General features: G+C 39.9%; 1 protein-coding gene across 4 annotated transcripts in view; it reads left to right on the top strand.

The window, feature by feature from the left end:
- The window catches only part of CTNNA3 (catenin alpha 3), a 1,852,175-nt gene that overhangs the window by 190,317 nt on the left and 1,639,165 nt on the right, over positions 1 to 22,693 (top strand). For 2 of the 4 annotated variants that reach the window (XM_049856011.1, XM_049856012.1), the window contains one exon: positions 3,732 to 3,836. The exons of the other annotated variants lie outside the window; for them this stretch is intronic. In XM_049856011.1, the coding sequence (XP_049711968.1) occupies positions 3,732 to 3,836 (105 nt within the window). The remainder of the gene's footprint in view (positions 1 to 3,731; positions 3,837 to 22,693) is intronic. 4 annotated transcript variants of the gene reach the window in all.

A 22,693-nucleotide genomic window follows, 5' to 3' on the forward strand; every position in this document is an offset into this window, starting at 1 on the left:
GTTTTGGAAGAGTTTATTTCTTACCCTTGATGGAAGAGCTGTTTGTATGTATTGCTGCTGTAGAAAGTTAATAATTTCTTCTTTTTTATTTTATTGTTGAGCATATACACAGCAAAGTATATACCACCTCAACCGTTTCTACATGTACAATTCATTGACATTGATTACATCCTTTGAGTTGTGCATATATTCTCACCCTTCTTTTCTAAAGTTGTTCTTACCCCATTAACATACTCACTACCTTCTAAGGTGCCTATCTAATTTTTTGAGTTGCTGTTGTGACTTTGATCCCATTTAGATAGTTTAAAAGAGCATAATGCCCAAGACAGATGTTTTTTACTAGTTAAGCTAGACTATGGTTTGGTTTTCAGGACACTTCAGGAGATATATATTTTTTAATGTTTAAAGATTGTCTCAAGGCAGCAGTTTCAGGGATTCATCCAGCCTCCATGGCTCCAGGAGGCCTGGAGTCCGTGATAATTTGAAATTATGTCTGCATTTTCCCCCTTTTGATCAGGATTCTTCTGCAGAATCTTTGATCAAAATGTTCAGTAATGACAGCGGGGTGCCATCCAGTTCTTCTGGTCATATGGCAAAGATGGCAGTTGTTCATGGAGGGAATTACCCACATATTTCATATCCTCCCTCTATTCCTGAGTCATCTTCTTCCTCTGTTGTTCCAGGCAAATAGAGACCAATTGTTGTGCCTTGGATGGCTGCCTGCAAGCTTTTAAGACACCAGGCATTACACAATGAACTAGAAGGTAGAACAGAAGCGCTAAACATGTTATTAGGCCAATTAACCGGGATGTCCCATGAAACCATGACTCTAAACTTCCAAACCAGGAAACCAAATCCCATGAGGTTTTTGGTTGTACATAAGCAGCTTCAGGTGCTACTCTTTTTGTTTTTGTTTTTATATCATTGTTGTAAATATATCTATCAAACAACTTTTGTCAGTCCAACTTTTTACAGGTGTATCACTTATTGACAGCAATTACAATAATTGGCTGTGCAACCCTACCCTTAATCAATGCAATTTCCCCTTCACTGTTAAACGTCTTCCTTCCCCCCCATCCCTGATAACCTCTAATAAACTTTGTTCTCTATTGATTTGCCTTTTCTTGCCATTTTATATAAATGAGGCCATAGAATATTTGTCCTATTGTGATTGACTTATTTCACTCAGCATGTCTTCAAGCTCCATCATATTATATTGTAGCATGTATCAAGACTGTGTTTCTCCTACTGGCTGAGTAGTATTCCATTGTATGTATGTACCATATTTTGCTTATCCATTCATCTGCTGATGGGCATTTAGATTGTTTCCACCATTTGGCTATTGTGAATAGTGCAATGATGAATATTGGTGTACAAGTCCTTTTACGAGTTTCTGCTTTCAGGTTTTGTGGGTATATGAAAGTTAATAATTTCTTAATGTCACTAGGATATCAATTTGTAAAACATTGAAGGTGAGAATATTCAAGGATGTTGGTAGGTAAGTGGCATAGAATTATCATCCTGCAGTTTTACAGGTTTTTTTGCACGTGGCTTTGTGTAAGTCATGATGGTAGTGAATGTACTCTAAGATACAGCTCTTAATATGAAACACTTAGAACAGGAAAATATATAGAGATCAGAGTTTAATTGTGGTTACCAGGGGTGGGAGGGAAAGGGAAAGAGGGGAATCTTTGTTTAGGTAGCACTGAATTTCTGTTTATGAGGATGGAAAATATGGCAATGAATGTTGATGATGGTTGCACAACATAGCTGATATAATTGATTTCATTGAATTGTATAAGAAAGAAAAGTTGAATTGGCAAAAGATGTGTTACGTATATTTTTACAACAATAAAAAAATTTTTGGTGATCGAAGAGCTCAATTAGTTGTGACTATTTAGGTAGATGAGACTAGTGAAGTATTATTTTCATGAAATTTGGCATTAAAACATATTTTCTTTGAAGGCTAATAAACTGAAAAGGTAGACGCACTTTGAATAATAATTAAAAAATATTTAAGATAGACATATAACATGTAGAAGGTGAAGTGCGTATTCTTTAGAACTTCTCTGAAAATAACAAGATGTGTGTATCAAAGGAATTATAGACACCAGAAATAATATATAGCTTATGATTATTAATGAAAAATATGATTAGCCCTTCTTGTTTGTTACGTCTTATTGTTAACTGTACTCCAAAATTGATGAAATCAGGACAGTGCTACGGATGTATTTCATTGCATCATGTTATAAGAAATTAAAATTTTCTTCCTAACATATATATACATACATGTATATATATAAAATTTCAAGCCGTGCTTTCAAACCATAGCTAAGTTCATATCTAGTCAACTATATGAATATTATCCTTAACCAAACTCTAAAACTTGGCTCAATAAAAGGCTCTCTTGGGCCAGGGCTTGAGAACATCAGGCGTGAGAACCTCCTGTTGAAAAGGAAACTCAAAATTAATATGCAGTAATTTGGGAAGTTTGGGTTTTTTAAGGCAAATGCATTAAAAAAATAATGAGAGAGTGTATTAAATCATGCAAAAAACTTGGAACTTGGCTTTAGTAAAGACAGAAATTATTTTTTTAAACTTACCTTTCTCGTAAGCACTAACACAAGCCATATATTTATGAACAAAATCTCCACCAGAATATTAGGGCACTCTGCTGAAAATAAAAAGGCACATATGAGCCTGTCACACAGGAAGATAAAAGCTGTGTTCTTTATGTACGGCAACCATTTTCTGCTAGAAGGAGTTGTAAAAAAAATAATAGGATTATAAAGAAAGTCAGTTTATGGAAAGAAGGTAGACTTTTCCCAGTATTATGTAAATACTTTCTACCAGGGTGCTCTGATATAAGAAACATACTATGCAACATTTTGCTTTATCAAAGAAAAATTAAAAAAATTTTTGCTTTATCAAAGAAAAATTAGGGGATGATAATTCAGATAATAACTGAAGGACTACTAGCACACACAAATGTTCATTTGTAGATTATTGTCAGAGAGATTAGAATTTTAGGTAACAGTGTCTATTGGAAGTTCTGTAGTAATGAAAATTTCTAACCTGAAGCTGTCAGTGGGTAGGAGTGACTACTATGTAGGTTAGGTCCTTAATCTACTTAATTGTTACTCTAATCACTTGATGGGGATGTCAGTATAGGGTCTGTGACTGAAGCCTTGAAATGTTAGGTAAAAGCAGGTTACATTTTGATAGTGTCAGACCAGACCTGTTGGTCCTAATCCCTACCCCATCTATCCTTTCCTAATTTCTTGTGACAGGGACTAAAATAGATCTAATCCTTAATGTGCAGGCAGTGGGATTGTCTGGAGGGAGTGTCAAGGGCACTGCTTAACAATGAGATGTATGGCTGAGCACATTTCACCACAAGGGGAGTATGAGTTGTAGGCAGGGGAACCACTGGTCTAGCGGGTGCAAGGTAGCTGCTAAAGGGATATTAAGAAGGGAAACTGATATGGTTAATTTAGCATTCAGATTAACATGGAATTGGGGGTGCTTTTCTAGAATGAAAAGGCAAGATTGTGCAGAATCTTACTCTGAGACATTAGTCATCATGTTCTTTTTTCTATTTTCTTTCCTGGGCCACCTACACTGGAGTGAAGTTTCAAACCATGGCTGAATAATAAAAAAGTCAAATTCTTGATATCTTGCAAGGAGAAGCATAACTAGGTTGTCTTTTATTCTCTTTCCTGCCACCCCAGGAAACATCTTCGAGCTGGGGAGAAGAGTTGAATGGGAATAGAACAAGCTTAGATGTGGTCTGTTTTTGTGCTTGCCTGCCACTACTTTCGCATCATCCCGCCAGGGTAAGAGACATGATAGAACTTACTTCATTGAAGTTTGGGGGATTTGAGATGACCAGTGGATCCCAGGTCCTTTCTGGGCCTCTGAGAATAGAAAGGTTTCTAGAGGTCTTAGGGGCAGAGTAAGTATCTTCCATGATGTTGTTCACCCAGAGTTTCTTTCCAGTTCTACATTGGTGCGGAGAGCATAAAACAATTTCCTTGAGACCAGAGCATGGCGCAGAAGTCAGCTGGGAGAAGGGATCAGGGAGCTTGCACAGCATTACATGGAGGAGATAAGGTGGAGTAGATAGAAGGAGAATGGGTGGGGCTGTAGCTGACCTCAGGGATCGTCAGTCACAGGGTGAAGTGGGATCTGAGAGAGCCACTGACTGCCCAGTTGCCATGTGAGTAAGTGCTGCCCAGTGCTGAAAACCAGATGGGAGGAGTTGCATCAGGATCGGAGGCCACCGAGGTACCAAGACAAATCCTGATGGATGTATAGACGGCTGTCTTCCCAATTGTATGTGTTGGTAGCTGCATGAACCCTCCTGTGGCTTAGACTCACCTCCAGGGTGGAGGTAGCAAGAGAAAAATCTGAGCGCTGTGAACCTGAATGCGATTGAACTATCAGGCTAAACAGACTGAGAAATCACTAAATTGTCCTGAGTTTACTTGAATGGGGCTTGGAGTCAGAAAATTAATTTTATTATGGAAAAGAAAGTTATAGTTTTGCACACCTGTGCTTATGATTGTGAAATTGGTACCTGCTGTAAATTTTTTATAAATTTCCACATCCGGGCCTGAATGAGGAAACACTGTGATGTTTGGAGATATAGCAGAGACTTAAGTGTGTGTGTGTGTGTGTGTGTGTGTGTGTGTGAGTACAGGGGAGGGGGCATGTAACGCCTGAGGCTCTATCATTGACTTTGGCTTCTATATTCAGCTTCTGCTGTAGCTAGCTGGGAGGCAAGGTGTCTCGTTGCTTAGGGTTGTCACATAAAATGGAGAAGCCCTGGTTGCGCAGTGATTAAAGCACTAGGCTGCTAACCAAAAGGTCGGCGGTTTGAACCCACCAGTCGCTCTGCAGGAGAAAGAAGTGGCAGTCTGCTTCCATAAAGATTACAGTCTTGGAAACCCTATGGGGCAGTTCTACTCTGTCCTATAGGGTCGCTATGAGTCAGAATTGACTTGACAGCAGTGGGTTTGGGCTTGGGTTAGATAAAATGCAGAATGCCCAGCTAAGTTTTAATTTCACATAAATTATAAGTAATTTTTTTTTTTTTTTAGTGAGGTATATCCCTAATATTGGATGGGACATACTTGTACTAAAATTTTTTCATCTGAAATTATTTATCTGAAGTTAAAATTTATCTGGGAATTTTGTATTTTTATTTGCTAAACCTGGAAGCCCTACTGTTTGGCGCACTGAGCCAACGAAGGAATAAACTAGCCTGCATTTCACTTGGTCGGTCTGTTGAAGTTTGACAACAGGTGGGTGCAGCGCAACAGGTGTTAATATTTCATCCATAGAAGAGGAAAGTGAAGCAATTCTTGGTTCATCTAGATGCGTGGGGTGGGATCTCTTGAGGCAGCCAAATCAGGCCAGACAGAAGGGAAAAATTTAATCCATAGAAAATTGTAAGAAAGTAACCTATTAATAACTTGTTCTAGAACAGACAAATAGTAAGTGGCAGAATCAGGTTTTTCCAGGTCCAAATGGCCTCCATAATACAGATGCAATTCTTAAAGAACTTCTCAGGAGAATATTTATTATATAAAAAAGATACTGTTAAAAGCTCGGAGGCTTAGTAGCTGCTGCTGTCGTCTCTAATGTTCTCTTCTGTTATGTTCAGGCCTATAAAAGGAACCTTATGCATCTTTGCCAGGAAGCATGCCTTTGAAAATTAGCTGAATTATTTTTAAGGAAATCATGAGATACTACTTCTTTTTACTTGTCATTTTTATTCAAAGGATGTTTCTGAAATTAATCCAGTGGGAGATTAGCTAAAAAAGTACAGGGATACAGTGATGCTGTTTAGAGGAACGTTGTGCTGAGTTAAATTATTTTAATTACTAACAACTTTTAAATCATAAAACAGTAAAACAAACAACAAAAGCCCAGTTCTTTACTTTAGTGGCATACAGGATGCTGATATGAAGCCTTTCTCCTGGTTTGGATAGCTGGCGTTCAGTAACCGTTTCGAGATTGTAGTGTCAGAACAGGAAATCTCCTTTGCTTTGTACTTAGTTTCTCCTGGAGTCTGAGAATATTCCTGCCTTCTGGATCCCATTTGCTTCTGTCCTTTGAGGACCTTGCTCCATCATGAATTCTTGTATTCAGCTGATAGCTTTCCCTTTTCACACTGGTTTTTCCTTGGCGAGTCTGTTAAAGTTTGGTCCAAACAATGACAGGATGACAGCCTTCTTTTAAAACAGCATCCCTTCTAGTGACAGTCCATCTCTCTTCTTTCCCTTGTAGCTAAGTTTCTGAAAGATTTAGCAAATTTTCTGAAAGGTTTTAGATGAGCTACTGTGCTTACAACCTATGTCAGTTCTTGGACAGAAGTGGAGAAGTTGAATGTTTCCTATGGCTAGTTGTTGTTAACTGGTGTTCTTATTTCCATCAAGTATCATATACCATGAAAATTCCAAAATTGACAGTGAAAATAAATGATAAAACAGTATAACTGTATACTTTATCAAATATTTGTTAAGCATATAAAACCAAATTCCTCTTAATGTAAAATCTATGTAATATTCCTTTTTTTTTTTTAACAGACTGGGCTAGGTGAAGTTTCTGGAACTAGGAGACCAAAGAAGTATGAACTGCAAGGCCTGTCTTTTCTTGGTAAAGCTACCTTCAGAAAGCACAGGCATTTTTATTGCTTCAAGGATCTTCAAAATGCATTTAGATTTAAGGCAGTCCGTTATGAACATTTTTCTTCACTGTGTGAACATGAAGTACTCCAGCAGTTTTTGAATTGTTAAATGTAGGGGAGGGGAGGTTTCCATGACAAGTTTTCTATGATTCTTTTCCCCTCCATTTCAGTAGGAGCCAGCTCAGTTGCCTTGCCTTGACTAGCTCAGCAGCATTGCCAATGGGTGGTGCAAATGCTTAATGAGCTTGTCTGCTAACTGATTTGGAGGTTCAAGTCTATCCAGAGGTGCCTGGAAAGAAAGGCCTGGAGATCTCCTTCTGAAAAGTCAGCTATTGAAAACCCTGTGGAGCACAGTTTCTACTCTGACACACGTGGGGTCGCCATGAGCTGGAACTGGCTTGACAGCAACTGGCTTTTTACTGGTTTAGTAAGAGGATGGCTTCATTACCAGCTGTTGGGCAGATGTAAATACCAGTTTTAATAATTACTTTGGAGGTTTTAACTATAGGCTTGGTATTTTCTTCTTAGCACTTGCTGTTTTGTCTTCTTGGTACGTTTTTCTGTCATAGCTTCATTGAATGGCTTCTTCTTATAATTCAGGTTTCAGCTTAAATATCACTTTATCACTTCCATAGAGAGACCTTTTCTGATCCCTCTGGTCCCTCTATCCTCCCCATGCCTCCTCCTCTTCATAGTCCATACGCCTGTATGAAGCTGTTTTGTATATTTAATTCTTTACTTGTTTATTGCCTGACTTCCTCTATTAGAATATAAGTACCATGAGAGCTGGGACCTTATCTCTCTTGATATTGAGTGGTGCTCAATAAATATTGTTGAAGAAATGAATGAAATGAAAGGTTAATGGTAACAGTCAGTTAAGAGCTGAACTTCTTTTGTTTTAATTGTACTTTAGATGAAGGTTTACAGAGCAAATTAGTTTATCATTAAACACTTAATACATATATTGTTTTGTGACATTGGTTGCCAACCCCACAACATGTCAACACTCTCCCCTTCTCAACCTTGGTTCCCCGTTACCAGCTTCCCTGTCCCCTTCTGCCTTCTCGTCCTTGCCCCTAGACTGGGGTGCCCCTTTAGTCTCGTTTTGTTTTATGGGCCTGTCTAATCTTTGGCTGAAGGGTGAACCTCAGGAGTGGCTTCAGTACTGAGTTAAAAGATTGTCTGGGGGCCATTCTCTGGGGATTTCTTCAGTCTCGGTCAGACCAGTAACTCTCGTCTTTTTTTGTGAGTTAGAATTTTGCTCTGCATTTTTCTCCATCTCTGTCCGGGTTGTGATCTCTGTCAGAGCCATCAGTGGGCGCCATCTTGTTGTGTTGGACTCAGTCTGGTGGAGGCTGTGGTAGTTGTGGTCCAAAGAGCCAAACCTTTCTAAGGAGAGGTTTGTATATACCCTTTTTTAACCTCCAGTTTGCTTTTCATTTTTGGTTATCTGGCTTCTGCCCTTTGATTGCTCCAAAACTGATCTTAGTATGATCACTGACCCAACTGACATTTCTCAGACATTTTAACTTGAGTTTTATAAGACACTTAACAGTCTTGACTAGGCTTTTCTGTTGAAATTCTTATATTTCTTGAGTTATACTTCTTTTATTTTTTCTTCAAGTTTTTCTCCTACCTGCTTGGTCACTTGCCATTTTCCCTTATGGCAAATGTTGATGTTGTCCAGAACATGACTGCTGCTCTTCCTCCCGAGCCCCCATCTCCTCCCCATTTTTTCCCATAAACCCTTTAGAGAATGTTCTCACATGCACCCATGGGCTCAATAGCTGCCTCTGATCTGATGATCCTCATATCTTCACTGCCAACCCAAATCTTTCTCCTTAATGCCAGACTTTTATCCAGTTTCTTTATCCAGTCTCTTAATGGGCTTTTCAAGATCAACATGTTGAAAATTTAATACATTATGTCTGCATGTCCTCCATTCTTACATCTTTCCACTTACATTCCCTGCCTTAGCAAATGCCTGCTAACTGGTTTTCTTGCCTCCAATCTCATTCTTTCTAATTCAATCTATATATTACTGCCAGAAAGCTCAGTTAAAAATGCAAATCTGAGCATGTCCTCATATAAAATCCTTCAGTGGTTCCCAATTGCCTATAGAATAAAATGCAAATTTTATGAGGCATGTATAAAGCCCTTCGTAATCTAGTCTTCCTCTTTAGTCTCAGATTTCTTCATTTTTCCAATGAGAGCCTTCTTTTCCAGCCATATGAAAATATTTGTAGTTCTTTGAATATATCACATCTCCCCTGGCTTCGTGCCTTGGCATGTCCTATTATCTCTGCATGATAATCTCCTTCCTGGAGTTTCCTGGCCTGGCTCTTCCTTACAACTTCAAGTTTCAGAGTGACTTTCCTAATTTGGGTTAGATGCCCCTTGATGGTGTTTGGGTAGCATTCCACGCATTCCTTTATCTCACCCCTTGCCATACTGTACTGTACCTCTATTTGCCTGTCTCCTTCCACCGTGCTATAAGCTCCTTAAAATCATAACGTTAATTCTTTCCTCTCTATTCCCCAGTATCTAGTACAGTGCCAGAAACAAAGTTGACTTTTAATGAATGGTTGTCAAGTGAAAAAGCAATTGCAGTTCTGTCTTTCTCTCTCTCTCTTTACACACACACACACACGCACACACACACACACCCTTTTTGACAGGAAAGCTTCATAATCTCTTGCAACTAATTCAGTTTGGTGTATTGTGTTACCATTTTCTTTTGCTTCATGATTTTTTGGGGGAGGTGGATTTTCATCAAGTGTATTCTTTTGATTCTTATTTATGTTTTATTGTCAAAGCACTTATAAATAATAGATGATTACTTGAGCCTCCACATTTCCGTGATGGTTTGGAAGGGTTTACAAGATTCCTAGTTCAATAGAGTCCTCTTCTGTCAATGTTGCAATGTTACAGTTTATTTCCTGGATGGCTTTTTTTGGGAAGTTTTTTTTTAGTAGCTAGGGAGAGAGTGTGAGTTATTCTTTTTTTTTCAATTTCCTTTTGTTTTGCAGGATCCTAAGTTTCCACTTCTGGTTTCTTTTTACCTTCACTGTGCAGTTTCCAGAGGTTGCCTCTCCTTCCTTTTTAACTTCTTCTCTCCCAATGACTTGCCTTTCCGTGACTGTCTCCTAGAGTCCTGCACGCTAATCCCTTGCTCTAATCGCTCGATAGTCTCTACCAGATGCGTTTCCACTATTTTTGTAATTACGGTTGAATTTTCTTTCTGGCAGTGATTTTACATGGATATTAAATCTTGCTGCTAGTTCTCCTCTTCAATGGCAATGGAATGGAATAGTTTAACTCTTGCCTTTTCTGCACATTTTTTCCCCAGGCTGCCCTTTCCCCCCAGCTGAGGCTTGTACCAGGTGTGTGAGAGACAGCATGCTGGGGTTTGGTGTTTATTTTCTGTTTACATATACTTCCAAATTTAGGATGTTCCTCCTTTTCTAGATATGCTGAGGGCATAGGTTTTTTTGTAGTTTTGTTTGTTCTTTTTGTTTTTTATTGTTTTGTGGAGGTTGTGTTAGGAGATTCAGACTTCAAAGTGCCATTACCTAAGCTATCTAGAATTCTATCATAAACTTTTAAAGGTGTTGTAAAACAATGTTCCCATTTATCCCTGGCAATATAATTTATATTCTGTCTTTAAAAAATAATTTGAGATGTTCTTCAATAAGTGCTATGACATTTCTGTTTGATTTCCTAAATCGTCTAATTACTTTAAGAAACAAAATAAGGTGCTTAACATTGAGAGGTAGAAAACAGATGTTATTTAGCACGTTTCACTTGTGGGCAAATTCAGAGTAGGACATAGGAGGTAGAAAGCAAATCAGGGTCTTCAGAATTGATGACCAGTGGAAAAATACATGAGAATAAAATTACACGAAGATTGGTAATTTATGTAAAAGATGAGTTTTCTCTTCAAGAAAAGTATCTAAGCCTCTAGGTGCAATAGTGACAGCTTAGCAGTTTTGAAACAAATTGGGACTTCATTTCCATGATATTGATTTTCTCCAGAAACTTATCTGAAGCCCCTGAGAAGGTGGGCCAAGGTGCTCTTCTTGGCCTCTTTCCATCCTTAAATGTTTGGTTTCTGTCAAAAGAGCAAAGATCACCTGCCGTAAGCTTCCAGTAAATGAATGCTGAAGTGCAGGATGACAGGTGCAATGTAGGTTGAGAAGTAATGGTTCATTTTTCTCAACCAAAAAGACTACTTTGTTTATGTAGATGATGGTTGCAGAGCCGGCCTCGGTGAGGCGGGGAGGAGATGAGTCACTCCTAAGCAGCATTGGCCCGTATACCATGTACTTCAGGAATGAAATACAAACATATTTCACTTTAAATTGGGTTTGAACAATTTACTGCAAGTGAAAGTTAACTTTCAGGTATACATATATGAAGACTCCCAGGGAACTCTGTAAAGACATATTAATAGGGGTGTGGTTATGGAGATAATTGCTTCATAAAGGGAATTTAGTTTGGTTTGCTGACTATATAATGCTTGCTCTCCTGATACATGTTAGGGAAAAGAATCAAGGCTAGTAAGGACTCAGCTGACCTGGGAAATCTCTGACCTGTAGAGCCACGCCGTGATTCTTTGATACTTACCTTCCTTGTTTTAGGGAGCCATTTATTTCCTTTCAATGCCTTTGCTTTTTTCTTGTAAATGTTAATATTCCTCTGCATTTTCTGAACATTATGCTCTTACCACTGTACTATTTTAGCCATACTTCAAACTCTCTGATCCCATGCTGTCTCTTCTTGCCCAAAACCAAAAAAGCAAACCCGTCTGCTGTCAAGTTGGCTCCAACTCACAGCGACCTTATAGCGACCCTATAGGACAGAGTAGAACTGTCCCATAGGGTTTCCAAGGCTGTAAATCTTTACAAGAGCAGACTGCCACATCTTTCTCCCATGAGTGGCTAGTGGCTTTGAACTGCCAACCTTTCAGTTAGCGACCAAGCTCTTAACCATTGTGTCACCAGGACTCCTTCTCTTGTTGCCCGGGGACCCCCAGTTTAAAAACTTGACACAGGCTCTTATAATTGATTTCCCTATCTCTACTGCCCTTACAAATATACTCAGGTGCGGTAATCCCTGTTTAAAGGGTTAGATCATGTGACCAGGATGCCCTTCTCTCTCTGTTCCAAGCCAGGGGCTCACAGATATGCTCCTGTGTCTGTCCTCCAAGTTTAGAACCCTTTTGACCTTAGACTACTAACAGCAAGTCTGAATGCTCTTATGTCTCCCTATTATCCATCCTGTGACCCTTGGTCTTGGGGATGGCCAGGAATCAGCTGGGGTCACTGTGCCTGTGGCAGGTATGGGAGTGCCAGCAGCAGGCGAACATTGTCCTGCAGATGGGGACCCAGGGCTCTGCTCCTCCCATAGGAGCGAGGCCCCTGCCAGACTCCTCATGTGCACAGCAGGCTCCAACTCCAGCTCTTCAGAACTCACCCCCCTCCCTGCCGTGGGGGCTCACCCAGACTGTGAGGTGGCTTGCTTTTAGACCCAAAACACAAATGGCCCACTTTCCCTGAAAATAGTGCTTTATTGCCCCAAATGATTTTCTACTCCTTTCTCACCCCACCACCCAACGTAGGTGGAGGGAACCACCTTTGTTTCAATGATTATTTGACTTGAATGACTTGGCTAGAAGTTGCGAGAGAGCACACACACACCCTCACATACACCCACACCCACACCCACATTCTTCCATGGGTTTCTTGCTGTAAAGCTTGCTGACTACCTCTCAGCCAGCAATTAAACAAACCAAAAAACCAAACCAGTTGCTGCTGAGTTGATTCTGACTCATGGGGACACCAAGTATGTCAGGATAGAACTGTCCACCATAGGGTTTCCAGTGACTGATTTTTCAGAAGTAGAGTGCCACGCCTTTCTTCCAGCACACCTCTGGGTGGACTTGAAACCTCCAACCATTCAGTTAGCAGCCAAGCACATCCACTCTTTTCATTAAAAGGCTTAATCAAATCAATGGAATTAATGCTGGAGCTATCAGGAACCTTGGCAGCTAGTGGAGAAGACGTTTTGGCAAGGGGGATGTCTTCCTGTCAGACCGTAACAGTCATGCTGAGAATGGTCAGTTTTATCTAGATTCTAAGTGAACAGAGAAAATACAGAGAAAATCGACGCGTCCTGCAGGCTTCCTTGTTGTGCTTTTCAGAGCTTAGTGCAGTCAGCACTATCTTGGTTCCTCTGAAGCCTTGACAGGAGCAAGGTGTGCTGCCTGGGACACTAGTAGGTGCTACATCACAATTCATGGTGTGTAATAATTTGAGAGAATAGATTTTGCTAAGTGCTTTTTGGATTTGGTATCAATATTACTGGAACTTTAGATTCCTTTTTCACAGCTAAAGTAAGATTGGAGAACTTAGATGGAAGAAAGTAGTAAAAATGACTAAAGGCTGAGAATACACAAATCACTGGAAATAAGTTGAATTTACTTAACCTTCAGAAGAGAAGGGTGAGAAGGGACTCAATAATTCTTCATGCATTAAAAAAAAGAAATGCTCCCATATGGTAGAAAATGGCTATTACCTATTTCTACGAAGGCAGAACAGAATCAGAAGACAAAGCTCTGTTACCTAGGTATAGACATGATTGGAATTTAGGCTCAGCTAGCATTTTTTTTTAGCACTTTCTCCAGCGAAAGTTATGCTAAGCACTTTATTTATTATCACATACAATCCTTGAACTAACCTTACAATATTGGTATCATTTTTCCTATCCTACAAATGAGAAAACTGAGCTTGTAGAATTTAAACTTGGGAAATACTAGGACACATCAAAATATGAGAGGAAAGGGAAAACTGAGTGTATTTACAAATGCTAGATGTTGATGTAAGCAACAGTACAGAGCCCAAGCAAGGATTCTGGAATTTGGGAGACATAGTAAAGCAGGAGTAGTGGCTAAGAGTCTAAAAGACTATCAGAAATCAGAAGCACCATTGAAACTAAGGACTGGGGGAATATTGGGGAATCGTGAACCCAGATGGTGAAGGAAGGGGGTGAAGATCGAGTCCAGATAAGCAATCTTTGTCTGGGTGTGTTTATCAGATATGAAGGCACATCCACAAAAAGTCCTTGCTTATAGAGTCAGCCCACACCTTCAGCCAGAGAACCTGTGTGCTTTTCTAGTTGAAGGAGGCCCTTGTTACCAGGGCGATGAGTGGGAAGATAACCCATCCAGCTGTGTAGTTGCCACATTAAATCCATACCTTTGACTTTACAGCTCCAACTGTGACACTAAGGGAGAACATAGAACCAAGATAGAAATGATTTGTTCTTAAAAATTCATTTAAGTTTTTTTTCTTTATAGTTTTATTAGACAACAGGTTTCTCATTTGGAATTTTTAAACAACAGAAGTTATGGCATTATTGATATCACTGGCAGGGGGAATACTAGCTTGGCTGCAGCACGAGAAAACCAACAAAAAAATGTGTCCTATCAGGTAATTACGGAAACCCTGGTGGCATAGAGGTTAAGAGCTATAGCTGCTAACCAAAATGTCGGCGGTTCAAATCCACCAGGCGCTCCTTGGAAACCGTGGGACAGTTCTACTCTGTCCTATAGACTCGCTATGTGTTGGAATCTACTCGATGGCAATGGATTTGGTTTGGTTTTTTGGCATCAGGTGATCATAGTTGGCCTCCAAAGAAAGAGACCTGTAGTTGCTTTATTTTTGAAATCTTTTCTGAGTTGTTTTGGATCAAAGCTGGGATCTTTTATGTTAATTATAGGTTTGGCCAGGACTGCCTCTGACTGGAATCTGTACAGTGAAGCCACATATTTCCTGTCGCAAGGGGAGATGAACATCTGTTCCTAGGAGAAAACAAAAAGCCAATGATAAGAAAATAAAATTGGGATTAATTTCCATCAGAGACAGACCTAACCTCATCCCTGCCACCACCACCTAACTTGGACACTGCCGCTCTTTGGGTGACCTTACATAGGTCAACACAATCACTACAGAGGTTTCATTTTGTAGGTCAATTGCCAATCTGAGTCTCTATTTCATATAACCTTCATATGGCAAATGTGACAATTGTTTCTGGATATTCTGTAAAACACGGGGAAAATAGACATCTTGGATCTAAGGGACACAATGTTATGGTCGACTCCCTACCCAGGCTCTTGTCACTGGAGCAACCTTTTGTTTCCTTGTTTCAATATTTATCTTCAAACTGATCCCACACATGGCTGCTAGACTCATTTTCCTAACAGACCATCTTTATTGTTTTTTCACCTGCTAAAGCAACGGCAGTGATTTCTCTCACCTCCAGTCAGATCAAATTCAAACTCTACTTCCTGATCCTTAAAACCCAATAAAAGCTCAACCCTTGTTACCTATTGCCCTCATTTGCATTTATTGATCCTTCACTGCATTAAGTTTGTGATAGCCAATAGTAAACTACAGAAATCTCTGAGATTAAGGGTTTCAGGTAAGTGACTATTTCAAATATTGGAAGTTACTTAAAATATTTTGTTATTTTTGCTGGAAAGATTAACATAGTATTACTTTATATCCCTGCTTTTTTATTAAAAATTATTTATAATCACTAAAATACTCCGTAGATATAGTGTGATTGCAACCGTCTTAAACCTACCACCTTCTTGTACCCTCACCCCAGGTATGCTTTGTTTTGTGGGGGAAGAAGCCTTAATTAGGAATATTTTTAAAGTCAGGTTTTTTGAGGTATAATTTACATACAGGAAAATTCGCTCTTTGTAGTGGACACTTATTGAGCTTTTGTTGTATTAGACTTTCAGGTCTATGATTCATTTTGAGTTAATTTTTGTATAAGATATAGGTTGAGGTTTTGTTTTTTTTAATATGTGGATATACAGTCGTTCCAGCACCCGTTGTTGAAAAGACTACACTCCATTGAATCAACTTTGCACCTTTGAAAAAAATCAACCAACCATACATGTGTGAGGCTATTTCTAGGTTCCATTTTCTTTTCCATTGATCTAAATGTCTATCCTTATGCAATAACACATTGCCTGTTTACTGTGGCTTTCTAGTAAGTCTTTTTCAAAATTGTCCTGCCATTATTTTGCCTTTTCATATAAAATTTTAAAATCATCTTATTGATTTCTACAAAGCATCATGCGGGGATTTTGATTGGGATTGTGTTGAATCTATAGGTAAATTTAGGAGACATCTTAATAATATTAAGCCTTCCAATCTATTAACATGGTATATCTCTGCATTTATATGGGTTTCGATTTCTTTCATCAGTGTTTTTTAGTGTTCAGCACACAAATTTTATATGCATTTTGTTAGATTTATATCTAAGTGTTTCATTTTTTGGTGCTTTTGTAAATAATACAGTTTTTTGTAAAAAATTTTTTTTCTATTGTTCCTTGCTGACATATAGAAATACAGTTGGTTTTTATATATTGACCTTGCATCCTGTGACCTTGCTAAACTCAGTTATTAGTTTTATTCTTAGAAAGTAATTTCATCTTTGGAATGTTAAAAGAAAAATTCTCTAGTATGTTAAAAGCTAAATGTATAATTTGAAAGATTCTCTCACTCTTACTCTTGAGTGAGGGGGAAGGGTAGTTTTTTAATTTTTAAATTAGCAATATATAATTTATGTATCCTCTTAAGTTATGCAAAGGCAGTATACTTAGGCCACAGCCGTGCATGTAAAGTGACAGCTGATTGTTCTACATACTAGAGTAATAGAACATGGATACCTAATGCCAAATAGTAGGTAGTTCCATATTCTGTCTCTCTCTGTTATCACTAATGCTCAGTAAAAGTCTGTTAGAGACTTTTGTTTGAGGGGTTTGGAGAATAGTGGGGGAGGAGTGGGGGTCACACATAGGGCAAGAGTATTTGAAAAGCATGACGCCTACAGAAGGTAAGACAGTGAGGAGGTATCAAGAATTCAGTGAGAGGTGTCCAGGGAATGTAAAGCTCCTGGGAATCCCTGGAAATCCTAGAAGGCATGTGTGATGGGGGCCGGAGCCATTTCGTCAGGATATTAAAGGAAAGCATGACTCCAAATGTTTTATAGATTTAGGCTCATCCAGATTACGTTAGTTAAGCACTTTATCATATTATAATTGTCTTTGCTATGTGTATCGTTCATTCCTTTCATCATGCATTTAACATTTATTGAGCTTGTTGAACTGTATTAAAGAATACAACTTTGAAAGATAACAGTCAAGTCTTCAAGGAACTCACAGTCTAGGAGGAGAGAGAAACATATGAGCAAGTGATTGTAATAATTGTGGTAATTGAGTAAACATATGTACATGTTATGGAGGCAGGGCAAGGGAGGACTTGGTCTGTATCAGGAGAACTATCTCTGTTTGGAAAAAGCATCCTTAATTGACCCAGAGGGTGCTATTTTAGTTACATCTTTAAGGGTGGTTATGACAGACAGATAAAGGGGGAAACATAATTTTATGCATATGTTGTTATTAGTTGCCATTCAGTCAGCTCTGACTCATGGCAACCTTATTGTGCAACAGAACAAAACACTGGCTGGTCCAGTGCCATCTTCTGGATCATTGGCATATTTGAGTCCATCGTTGTGGCTGTTGTGCCAGTCCATCTCATCGAGGGATTCTCCTGTTTTTGCTGACCCTCTGCTTTTACAAATGTGATGTCCTTTTCTAGCAACGGGTCTTTCCTGATTATGCATCCAAAGTAAGTGAGCTTCTAAGGAACATTCTGGTTGTGATTCTTCTAAGACTGATTTATGCATATAGTGATTAGAATATGTGCCAAAGCACAGAGATACGAAATAGAAGGGAAGCCCAGGAACTAAGAGTTTAGTATGGCTGGAATGTAGACTGCTTAAAAATCAAACCTCTTTCAAAATTGTGTGAATTCCCAGATAAGCGAATCCATGCAGTATACCTTTCACACACCCGCATGTTACTGCCACCACTACCACCACCCACTGCCGTTGAGTCGATTCCAACTTATAGCGACCCTATAGGACAGAGCAGAAATGCCCTATAGAGTTTCCAAGGAGCACCAGGTGTATTTGAACTGCCAACCTTTTGGTTAATAGCCATAGCACTTAATCACTATGCCACCAGGGTTTCCTAGCAACTGGTAAATAACTAAATAATCATTTAATTGCACTTCATGGTGATTTTGGGACAGTATCCTTACTACAAGGATATAGTTTTCTGGTGGAATTTGAGTCAGGAGTGCCACAAATTTGCTACTTTGTCTTAGGGAAAAGTTTGCAGGAGATAAAAGAGCAATCATTTCCATCATTGGTCTGTGTAGCTGATAGCTGGTTTTCATTTTATACGCATAGGAAGCATCTTAGGGGCCCTGGTGGTGCAGTGGTTAAAGCAATCAACTGCTAACTGAAAGGTTGGTGTTTTGAAACAACCAGCGGCTCCGTGGGAGAAAGATGTGGCAGTCTTCTTCCGTAGAGATTTATAGCCTTGGAAACCGTATGGGGTCAGTATGAGTCAAAATTGACATGACAGCAGTGATTTTTTAGGAAGTGTCTTATTCTCTTTGCAGAAAAACCCTAATTTGGACAGAGGCCCTTTCAATCATTTTCATTTTAAATTGGTAATAAAGACTACCATAATGTTAAATTACATTTACTATTCCCTGTCACTAGAAAAACTTTAGAATCTCATCCCAGTCACATGCTTGTAAATTGATTTTGCTTAGCTGTTGTTAGGAAGCTACCCTTGTCTCCCCTGCCAATCTGTCCTCCCTCTATGTCTGATTCTCTATCCAAAACTTCTGTGCCCAGTGCGTTTCTGAGCACACAACTCGAGTTTCTGATCCAGTTCATGGAGTCTCAAGCTCCCTCCAGGGTCTCAAGTTTTCCCTTCTACCTCCTAGGACCTTCCATGGCCCTAGTATTCCTTCAAAGTCAGGGTAATACTGTTAGTGACTCCAAGAATAATGTTTTTATTCCCATGATACCATCTGCACCTCTTAGAACCAGTGGAATGGAAGTGCTTGAGGTTATGGACAGTCTTGTTCTCCCTGACACCTAGAACCATGCCTAGTCCTTAATAGGCACAGAGTAAATATTTTAACTGAGTTATATGTCTTCCTCCTCACAAAGACTAAAGCATACAAAGTTTAGGCTGAGATTGATGTGGCCTTGTCTTTCTCCAGCAATATGAAGTTTTGTCTGTAGAAACATTTATTCTTGCTTTCCCCTTCACTTTGCCTCTCTCCTTGTCCCAAGCCCCAGTTCCCTCTTTTTCTTATCATCCTCAACAAGAATGATTTACAACTCTTATTAAAACCAAAAAAACCAAACCTGTTGCTGTCAAGTCGATTCCAACTCATAGCGACCCTATAGGACAGAGTAGAACTGCCCCAGAGAGTTTCCAAGGAGTGCCTGGTGGATTCAAACTGCCGACCTTTTGGTTAGCAGCTGTAGCTCTTACCCACTATACCACCAGTGTTTCTACAACTCTTGTTAGGGTATCCCAAATCCTTGCAGTAAAAATGGAGTTAAATTTTCATCTAATAGAATTTTCAAGAGGAATTTGTGATTGGTAAGGTATTACTGAATCCATAGAGTTAAAGCTATAGTCAACAGTCTAGTGCAAATGCCTCAGCAGAATTTTAAATAATTAAAATTCAGATTTAGCTTTGTAAGCTTAGCACACTATTACTATGTTTTGATCTTCTAAGAGAAATAAAAATGCTCTGTTTATGTGATGGTTCTCCAACCAGGTAAAATTTTGTCCTCCAGGGGACATTTGGCCATGTCTGGAGACATTTTTGGTTGTCACACTGGGGTGGGAGGAGTGCTGCTGGCAACTTGTGGGTAGAATCCTGGGATGCCGCAAGCATCCTGCAACACAGAGGACACCTCCCTACACCAAAGATTTATCCAGTTCACAATGTCAGTAGAAGTGCTGAGATTGAGAAATCCTGAGTTAATATGACAGATGGTTTGGTTTGCTCTATTACCAACCCACTGAATAGTACTTGTATTTAGATCTAGGAAGGACCAGATGATGCAGCCAGTTGGGTAACAGCTATAGCTTCATTTGTGTGTGTGTGTGAAGCTTGCCAAATAACATAAGTTCTAGTGTGTTGGGTAAGGAAGCACCATTTGTTTAAGGCAGTCTGCATCTCTAGACAAGCTCCAAGTGATCTATCAGGTGTATAATGTGGCCGCGTGCCTTTTAATAATCAACTGAACTATGTATTTACCTGGAATGACTTTGAAAAGTTTTTTTTTTCTTTTTTAGCTTTTCATGAACATGTGTATATTATCAAAGAGTGAATGCAACAACTTTAAAAAGGATTAAATTGATTTGAACTTTGGAGGGACTAATGTGTCCTTCATGATAGATCCTTGAATTTCTATTGTTTTATATATTTTTTTGAGAGGTGTTGCTAGAAAGTAGAAAGAAGTATGAAAGTATGGAGAAAAGTCAGGATGTAAGTTAGGATACAGTGAATAGCACTGTATATCTCCTTATTCATTTAGCAGCTTTCATTCTCATGAAAAGATGATGTCAACATTTTATGCAGTGCTTTTTAAAGGTTTCAGTTGACCGACTAGAAAAGATTTAATTTTTGGTCTTAGTAAGAGTTTCCAGCTCAAAAAATATTCAGAAGATCAGCATTGGTCCCATGTACACCTTCCAACCCTTCCTTAATTTTCTAGGTACCTCTGACGGTAGACTGAAGATACAAGCATCTGCTTTAAATTAGTGTACTTAAACTTCCTTATACCAATGCAAATTTTTATCAAAGCAAATGAAATAAAATAGGAGAGATAGATTGCTTTAGTTAGGGTGCCATTTGCTGTTTTGACAAATAAACCCCCACATTTTAGTGGCTTAACATGACAGAAATATTTTCTTTGCTCACCTTACAATTCAGTGTGTGTGTTACAGTTGCTGGGCTGCATTCTTCCGCCTGGTAACTCAGGGATCCAAGCTTATTCCATCTGGTTGCCTCTGAGTCATCTGCTTCTAACCAGTAGGAGGGGCAAGGGAGAGAATTGCTATCATGAATTGAATTGTGCCCTCCTAAAATATCTGTCAACTTGGCTAGGTCATGATTCTCTTGTATGATTGTATGACTGCCTGCCATTTTATCTTCTGATGTGATTTCCCTAAATGTTGTAAATCCTATTGCTATGATGTAATAAGATGGATTAGCGGCAGCTACATTTATGAGGTCTACAAGATTAGGTAGTGTCTTAAGCCAATCTCTTTTGAGATATAAAAGAGAGAAGTGAGAAGGGACGTGGGGACCTCATACCACCAAGAAAGCAGTGCTGGGAGCAGAGCTCATCCTTTGGACCTGAGGTTCCTGCACTGAGATGCCCCCAGATCAAGGGAAGATGCATGACAAGGACCTTCCTCCAGAGCTGACAGAGATAGAAAGCCTTCCTCTGGAGCTGATGCCCTGAATTTGGACTTGTAACCTACTAGACTGTGAGAGAATACACTTCTCTTTGTTAAAACCATCCACTTGTGGTATTTCTGTTATAGCAGCACTAGATGACTAAGACAAAATTTGGTACCAAGAGTGGGGTGCTGCTCTAACAGATACCTAAAATGTAGAAGTGGTTTTAAAACTGTGAATTGTTAGAGGACTGGCAGCAGCAAAGGACTGGCAGAAGCAGAGAAGCGACAGCAGCAGAGAACCTGCAGCAGCAGAGAACTGGCGGTGGCAGAGAAGCGGGAGCGACAGCAGCAGCAGCAGCAGCAGCAGCAGCAGCAGCAGAGAAGTGGCAGCAGCAGAACCAGGAGACCAGCGTCAAACAGCACTGGAGCTGACCCACAGAGTGAGGGAATTGAATGCCTGTGTGCGAGAAGCTTCCTGGTGGAGTGGGGTGCCTCCGGGCACTTATCAGTGGAGCTAGGTTTGCTGACCCATGGATGGAGAGAGCTGAGTACCTGTGTGTGGGAGGCTTCCTGGAGAAGTGGGGTGCCTCCAGGTACTTATCAGTGGAGCTACAGAGCTTTGGAACACTTGCCCTAGTAGGGCAGATGAGGGGATGAGGCTCAAGGGCAGAGAGTCCATAGGAAGTGGAAGCTGAAGAGACAGGGAACACAAGAAGCCGAGCTGCCTCAGTCTCAAAGGTATGCCCAGGACCTCTGGGGTTTCAAAGGGTGGAGCCATGACCTCTGTTATTTCTAAGGGTGGAGTTGCCACTCAGATGGACTAGGAGAATGGTGCACCTAAAGCCGAGGGAGCAGAGTTGCTGTCCCAGTGGGCCTAGAATGTGGAGCTGAATCCCAGAACCGAGGGGCCTCTACTCAGAATCCGGAGAGTGTTGCCAATCCCTGGAGTCTGGAGGGTAGAGCCATTGTGTAAATGGCCTCAGAGGACAGAGGGTTATTTGCAAAGCCTTGAGGGCTAATGTAATGTGTTCTGCTAACTTGCTTGGTGCCTGTTATGCCTTCTTTCTCTCCAGTTTCTTCCATTTGTAATGGAAATGTCTAGCTTGCGCTTGTTCTGCCATTGTACTTTGGAAGCAGATAACTTGTATTGTGGATTTCACAGACGAAGAGGAATTTTCGGATTTTGGACTTGTACTTGATTTAAGACTTTTGGTATGCTGTGATGGGTTGAATATGTTTTACATGTGGCAAGGACATGAATTTTGGGGGGCCAAAGGGCAGAATGTCATGGATTGAAATGTGTCCCCCCAAAATATCTGTCAGTTTGCCTAGGTCATGATTCCCTTTATGATTGTGTGATTGTCTACCATTTTATCTTCTGAAGAGATTTCCCTCTATGTTGTAAATCCTATCACTATGATGTCACTAGATGGATTAGCGGCAATTATGCTGATGAGGTCTACAAGATTAGGTAGCATCTTAAGCCAATCTCTTTTGAGATATAAAAGAAAGAAGTGAGCAGAGAGACATGGGGACCTCATTCCACCAAGAAAGCAGTGCTGAGAGCAGAGTGCGTCCTTTGGGTCTGAGGTTCCTGCGCTGAGATGTTCCCAGACCAAGGGAACAAGGAC

This window comes from Elephas maximus, chromosome 16, assembly GCF_024166365.1.
Source record: "Elephas maximus indicus isolate mEleMax1 chromosome 16, mEleMax1 primary haplotype, whole genome shotgun sequence".
Classification (NCBI taxonomy): Eukaryota; Metazoa; Chordata; class Mammalia; order Proboscidea; family Elephantidae; genus Elephas; species Elephas maximus.